General features: G+C 32.1%; 1 protein-coding gene across 1 annotated transcript; it reads right to left on the bottom strand.

Moving 5' to 3' along the window:
• Positions 1-1,320, bottom strand: LOC107014099. The gene is made up of 2 exons (XM_015213964.2): positions 879-1,320; positions 1-572 (listed from the first exon to the last, which is right to left on the bottom strand). Exons 1-2 carry the CDS (start codon positions 1,214-1,216, stop codon positions 110-112), a joined length of 801 nt encoding a protein of 266 aa, XP_015069450.1. The 5' UTR covers positions 1,217-1,320; the 3' UTR covers positions 1-109.
• Between the last annotated feature and the right edge of the window lie 6,776 nt (positions 1,321-8,096).

Below are 8,096 nucleotides of genomic sequence, written 5' to 3'. Positions count from 1 at the left end.
TTAATATAAAATTTTATACACCATTTTGGAATTTTTGTTAATATTTTGTACCCTTAGGCTCCGGACTCTACAATGGTGCTATCCTTGGGGTGCGGCCCTTTTCTACGACCTATAAACACAAAATGTTTTGTGCATCTGACTGTCCTGCTCTTTTACAATTGGTGTTTCCTTTGTTTATGGTAACAACTTTTGACGGTACTATTTCAACTGAACATTTGCAGCTTCCCAGAAATGCCTTTTTCCTTTGAAGAGATCTCATTCTATTGTCAATGTTGTTATTTTTGCTATTGTTTGAATTCTTGTTACGTCGAATTTTAAGATCTTGTAATGCTATTTCTGGTATTGTCACTAGGCCAACACGAAAAAGGCTCCACATGGTCGATTTTCGATTCCAACTATTGATGTTTGTAATCTTTGAAAATCGAATTTGAGGTGTCGGACTTGGTTGAGAATGAAATGGATTTCGAATCTGAGGCTCGTTCGAGCTGGAACATAGAGACTTTGTAATGGAAGAATTAATACTTGAATTTGTTATCCCAATTGAATGGTCACCATGTTTCATGGACCCTGTCCTGACAATACACAAATTAATTAATCAGTAACGAAGCTAGAAATTCTAATAATAATTTTACTTTGAAATAATATAAGAGTTAGTTATACTCTTATGATTCAAATTGACATCTAAATCAAAACTTGTAACTAACATTCTTCTCCAAGCTAAGTGAAATTCAGGTACAAAATAACTTCAATTTACAAATACTTTTTTTTTCAAATTCAACTTCAAATACTTATTACTCCTTTACTTTTATATCAAAAACTATTCAAAATGTTTTATTAGAATTTATGTTTTAAGAAAATCAATAATTTATATATATTACCTTATATCTTGTGAAGGGTATTCAGTTAAACTCGCTTCGTTGGATACTGTAAGTCCGCCCCTAACATCGATGTCACTTAGAGGTAAAATTTGGCCTTGGAAGAAAACTTCATCTGCTGTACACATTGTTGAATTTTTTAAAAAGGAGTCACCAACACGTGAGCAAAAATCAAATTCTTGATCTTGTGTTGTTACACTTGCAAGAGTTGTTTGGTTCTCTTCATTATTGTTAGGCAAATCACATTGTGATAATAATCTTTCTTCTTCCTCTTCTTTAAGAAGAATTAACTCTTCATTTTTGTCATTAGAATTAGAGTACTTCAACCACATTTTGTCCATAAAGTTGCCTTTTTTTTCTTTTTCTATTGAAGGAAGTAGAGATTTTGGCCACCCTATAAGTATATTATATATAATATAAGTTAGGGAAAATAAACCAGGAGACAAGTAGAAGGGGTGAGGTGTTCATCTCAACTAACTCACATGTATATATAAGTTTTTTTTTTAGACTTGTCATTGAATAGAAGGTAAATAAGTAAAGGTGCATAAACTACTTAATCAGTGATGGAGTCAAAATTTTTGTAAAGGTGTACATACTTTATTATCGCAGCGGAATCATGACTTATGTTCTTTTTTTAGAGAGAAATATTGAAAACACTCCTGAACTTGGCGCAAATTATTAGTTTCATCTTGAAATATTGACATCCTTAAAAATAGCTCTCTAGTTGACTAACTAAACTTAGATACACCTTCAGTACCACCGATTTTTCATATGACATAGCAAGTGATCAAACTCTTGTTGGAGCATAGACTCTTAATAAAAAATCAAGATAAGTGTTGAAATCACATCTTAATTTTGCAAGAATTTAGGGATATATTTCATTCATGTTGTAAGATCGGGATATATTTAAATTTAGTTAGTCAAATAAAGAGTATTTAAAGAATATTAACAATTCAAAGATGAAACTAATAATTCGCCAAGTTTATGAATATTTTCAATACTTCTCTCTTTTTCAACTTAAAAAATGGAACTCAACTGAACTTTTGTTCTCTTTTTTAACTTAAAAAGTGGAACTAAAAAAATTAAATGAAAGGCCTAAGTTTGGGCTCCAAACTCAAGCCTCCAAGGCGAACTTGAACAGTTTTAATTGCTAGCTATCTTTCTTTACTATGTTAAGAGTGTTCAATAATTTACATATATTCAATAATATCGATATTCAATATATATATTTGCAATAATTTTTCAAACAAAGATTGTTCATTTGATCACCCTTAGCTATGGATAGCTTCGTCCCTGAGCTTAATCATAAATACTTCAACAATTAATACTATGTATGTACTTTCACTTTGTGGTGTTTGACCAGAAATAATGTTCAAAAAAATCTTCGACATATTCTAAAAGTAGTCATATAGAACTTGTGAATTTAAACCTTAACATTATATTTCTTACTTATATAAAATTAATAAGAGAAAGTTAAATTACTTTATATAGCGGGACGATCTATTAAAAAGAAGTATTATATTTTTCATTCACCAATCAAATATCAAAAGATATTTTCTATTCACCAATTAAAATGAGAAAATAAGTTAAAAATCTACTTATTTTTCAAGAAAACATTTTTTATGAAAAATATTTTTCTTCGTGAAATTTTATTATAAAAAGAAAAATGGCATTGCATAGGTTTGGATCAAATTTTAAATTTGAAGAGTTCTTTTTTAAATTTTGAATGGAATTGAACCACTAGACACATTTGGTATGGTGTTGTCAATTTTTTAGAAGAAAATTAAATGACACAACAAATTTGAAAAATTGAAATTCTCAATGAAGAATAGTTTTATATGGAAAAATGGCACACAGCCACCTCCATTTATGCTCTAATTAAATATTTGATATAATATTAGGAAAGTTTTGATTAAGAAATTAAATTATATATACTGGTAATACAAAAAACTTTCATAATATAAATATAATTTAATATGATATGTCATTATTAGAAATAGTTCGTGAATTATAGAGAATTTGTGTTATAAAACATGATTTTTCATACATCTTTTACTTAATCAAAATTTATCGGAAAATAAATTCTCACTAAAATACTAGGAAGCTTCTATGAAAACAAACTACTATTTTTTTTAATTACTGATTCAATTAAAATATTTATAAAAATAACCACAAGACATATTTCAAGAAATTTCAATAAGAAATTAAATACTGACATTGTAGTGTACTAGTATAAAAATAATTTTCTATTTTCCTGTTTATTAAACCATATTATTATAAAATTACTAGTATAAAAATATTATTTGCACGACCAGTGCACAAAAATTGAATTCAAGATTCATATTTTTTTTATTTATGAATGGTGAATTGTGATATCATCTTCTTTTCTTGGTGAATTGTGTATTGAATGTGTTTCATGAAAAGCTCGTGATTCTAAAATATGCATTAAAATTATGTATGATATCTCATTTTATTTTTGGAATGTTTTATCTTTTTCGATACATTAAAATTGAAAATGATAATTTAATAAACAAAGAAGAATCTAAAGTATTTTTAAATTATTAAAAAGAAAAATTGTATATAATGACAAATTAGTAAATCAAATTAAATGTTATAATCATACTTTGATTTAATTGTGCCCTGTAGGAAACTGTTTGTCATTTACCTCGCTCCTTCAAACTCTCGCTCGCCACTCTCCATCTCTCGCTCGCTCCCTCTCACTTCTATACAAACACAAATGTATAAAATGTGTTTGTGTTTGTATAAAGCAAGAAAAATTGTATATATACATATATTTTCCCCTCTCTCCTCTCTCCCATATCTCGCTCGCCACTCTCTCAGATCTCGCTCGCCACCCTCGTCTCTATCGCTTATACAAACAGAAACGAAATATAAAAATTGTGTTTCGTTTGTATAAAGCGAGAAAAAATTATATATATACATATATTTTCCCCTCTCTCCCCTCTCCCAAATCTCGCTTGCCACTTTTCGTGATCTCGCTCGCCATCCTCGCTTCTACCGCTTATACAAACAGAAACTAAATGTATAAATTACATTTATGTATATAAAGCGAGAGAAAATTGTATATACACATGCAAATACATATATCTTCATCCTACACTTATAATTAGACAATACAAATGTTTTCCAACCCAATTTTCTTTTATCTTTCTCTCTTTCTCGTTTTATACATACACAAATTATACAATTGATTTGTATACAACTGCTTTCTTTTGTATATGTGTAGCGAATTATACAATTGGTTTCTTTGTACATGTATATCGAATTATACATATTTATATTTGCTATGAAGCACAATTATACAAACTTTTTTATAACATACAAATATAAATTTTGTGTTTACTACATATGAAAGTTGCTCGTATTAAAATTGGTATAAAATATCTATCATTAATCTATTGGCCACAAAATTACACAAAATGTCTTTGGGTTAATTTTTGTGGCCCATTATTACTCTTATCAGAAACAACCCCATTAATTGAGCTAATTAATTTTCTCATTTAATACGTGTCGCATTATATATTAGAAAAATAACTAACCAAAACTAATTAAATGCAACCTAAACTCCCATTCATCCATTAAGAGTTTGTTTAGGTTGACTTAAAATTGATTAAATTTACTTTTATGTTCTTTTTAGCTTTTGAAAATATTTGACGAAATAAAAAATAATGTAAAATAAATTTAGTTAAAATGACTTTAAAAAGAGTTAAAAATCAAAAGCAAAACTTCCACTGCTTTTTTTTATTTTTGACTTAATAGTCATTTAAAGTTTAACTTTTTTTATTTTTTAAGTTAAAATTTATTTATTTATCACCATACCCTAAACGGGCTCTAAATCACCCAAAACAATTAAAAATTCATTATTTCTAAAGGGGAAACCCCCATTAACCTAAAACATTTTTGACATTACCTCTCTTAACACCCTTCAATCGTCGATTTTCTGATGGATGGAGTTTCTAATTAGTTGAGTGATTTAATGGGTGAATTCGGGTTTGACTTAAACTAAATTAGTTACTTATTTTTTCTTTATTGAATTAGAATGTGAGACGTATAGATGAGAAATTAATTAATTAAAGTAATGGGTCTGTCTGTGAGAAGGTTAATGAAGGGCTATAAAGGTCATTTTCAAGGGCATTTAGATCTCATTATTTGTACTTAATGGGGTTTAAATCTTAATCATTCAGATTTGCCTTATTAGAAGTATTTATTTTTAATGTCCAAATCTTAATTATTCAGATTTAGTTCATTAAATTTGTTTGTTTTATTTTTTTATAAGTCTCTTAAGGAGTCTTAATATATCTGAATAAATCAGATCTGTAACACACTTTTAACATCATTCAGGCTCAAAATAAGACTCATATATTAATTCAACTACATCACAACAACTCATAAAAGTTATTTTCTCATTTAATTAATGTTAATTAAATGCTTACCGATGTTACCGTTATAATTTACTTTGTTCTTATTAACTTAATATACGTCTTTTACTTTCATAAATTAATCAAAATATTTAAATTGATAAGCACTCTCATGATATAATATTTAACACGGTTTAAAAAAATAAGAAAATATTTGTCACGACCCAAAACGAGCCGCGAGTGGCACCCACACTTATCCTACTAGGTGAGCGAACCAACAAATCTAAGCCCCAACATTTACCAGTATGTCAATTTTGAATAGTAAAATATAATGCGGAAGATCCAAAACTTATTAACGCAATCAATTAAATAACCTTCTAAAGTATAATACTTATTATCCCCAAAATCTGGAAGTCATCACATCAAGAACATCTATCCTCAAATTACTAAGTCTAAGAGTAATTAAGAAGCTAAAATAAGTAAAAAGATGGTCCATGTCCGAACTTCAAAGACATCAAGACGTGAAGGAGAGAATCCAGCCCGAGCTAGGAATAATAGCTCACCCTGAAATCTGATGTGCTGGAGACTGGCTAGAGTTGAGGGCGAGTCGAAGTCGATGGTGCACTTGCTGCACTCCACAAAACAACAAGAAGAAAATACAAGTAGGGGTCAGTACAAGGAACACGTACTGAGTAGGTATCATCGGCCAACTCAAAATAGAAATCAGTATATATTAAACAATAGTATAAAATCAACTACGATACTTAACAGGTGGCAAACAACAAACACGTGAACCATAGACAACAACACCATAATGGTTACACCATCAATCACAACATCAAGCACACCTATGAGGACTCATGCCTCTACACCATACTCGTTTGTGAAATAAGTTCTTTGAGTTCGAGTATATTAAGTTTATTCAAGATTTCTTGCCTTTAATGTTAGTGTGTCGGAACGTGACACTCTGATCCCCTAATACCGTGTCGGAACGTGACACTCCGATCCAATAATACGTGTCGGAATGTGACACTCCGATCCAATAATCCGTGTCGGAACGTGANACTCCGATCCAATAATACGTTAATTATCATTTAATATCACCACTTTTTCCCTTCGTTAATAAATTTCATCGAGCCTTCTTTATTCAAGGCATTACTTCGATAGAGATGATTCAAGATTAGAATTTCAACATTCTCATAATTTTAGGCCAACCACAAACCACACAATCAAAACATACAACCACACAATCAAGTACATAGGAGACTTTACCCTATCATTCAATACATATCAATTGCTATTTAGAGTTTATCTATCACATAGAAATAAACCATAACCTACCTCCACCGAAGAATCGAAATCAAGCAAGCTACCTCCCCAATGCCTTTGAACCTTTTCAATCTACGTCGCTCGCTCCCCTCGTTCATTCACGTCCTTCTCCTCTTTTTATTTTTCTTTTACAGATTCTTTTTACCCTAATTATCATATAACCAATTATAAAAGATGATAAAAGTAACCCACTATTTATTTTAAAGTTATCTCCTTTAACCCCCAACTAACTCAATTATAAAAATTACCCCACTAATCTTATAATAATAATTATGAATAGTCCAAAACACCCCTTTAAAAATTCAGCGGAAGTCTGACCATGTCGGGGTTACGCAGCTTGTGACAGTCCGTCGTATCTACGACGGTCCGTGCTGCAGGTCCGTCGTGAAGTTCAGAGAGTCGATCCCAGTACCCAGATTCCAAGAGTTGAAGTGTTTCGGAACGAAGACCCTGTGACGATCCGTCGTATCCATGACGGTCCGTCCTGCAGGTCCGTCATGAAGTTCAGAGAAATAATCCCAGTACCCCGATTCCCAGAGTTGAAGTGTTTTGGAACGAAGGCCCTCGACGGACCGTCGTGCCTATGACGGTTCGTCCTACTTGTCGTCGAGGGTAATGAGGAGAGCAGCAGAAGAAATTACACAAGTATGGGACGACGGAGTCCATCACGGGCCGTCGTGACCATGACGGTCCGTCGCGTGGTCCGTCGACCCAGTCAGTTTTTATCAAAAATAATTCTACTGCTCGAACCGACTAAACAGGTTGTTACAATAGATACCAATTTACCCATCGTTCGTCCTCGAACTATCACAGGAAGAAAAGCAAGGGCGAGAAAGAGTACCTGAATCTGTAAAAAGATGTGGATATCTTTCCTTCATATCAACTTCACTCTCCCCAGTGGACTCTTCAACTGACCGATTCTTCCACTAAACCTTGATAGATACAATCACCTTTGATCTCAACTTGCGGACCTCTCTATCTAGAATAGCAACAGACTCCTCATCATAAGACAAATTCTCATCAAGAAGAACTGAATCCCAACGAATAATGTAGTTTCCATCCCCATGGTACTTTTTCAGCATAGACACATGAAATACCGGGTGCGCTCCTGAGAGTCCTGGAGGCAATGCCAATTCATAAGCCACCTCCCCCACGCGCTTCAAAACTTCAAATGGACCAATATACCTCGGACTAAGTTTACCTCGCTTACCAAACCGCATCACCCCTTTCATGGGTGAAACCTTCAGCAAGACTTGTTCACCCTCCATAAAATCCAAGTCCCTAACCTTTCGATCTGCATATTCTTTCTGCCTGCTCTGAGCTGCTAGAAGTTTCTCCTGAATGAATTTTACTTTATCTATGATTCCCTCAAAAGATCGGTACCCCAAGGTCTTACCTCAAATGCATCAAACCAACCAATGGGAGACCTATATCTCTTCCCATACACCAAATGCTATCACACATGCACGAAGCATATCCTCCAACACCTGAATTGTTCGCTCAGACTGACCAT

Source organism: Solanum pennellii, chromosome 3, assembly GCF_001406875.1.
Source record: "Solanum pennellii chromosome 3, SPENNV200".
Classification (NCBI taxonomy): Eukaryota; Viridiplantae; Streptophyta; class Magnoliopsida; order Solanales; family Solanaceae; genus Solanum; species Solanum pennellii.
Note: the sequence above shows the minus strand (reverse complement) of the source record. Positions and strands in the feature narration are given on the sequence as shown.

Coding starts and splice junctions, on each gene's coding strand:
- LOC107014099 (XM_015213964.2), bottom strand. CDS start 1,216: ATGGACAAAATGTGGTTGAAGTACTCTAATTCTAATGACAAAAATGAA. Junction 573..878: donor TACCCTTCACAAGATATAAG/GTAATATATATA, acceptor GTGTATTGTCAG/GACAGGGTCCATGAAACATG.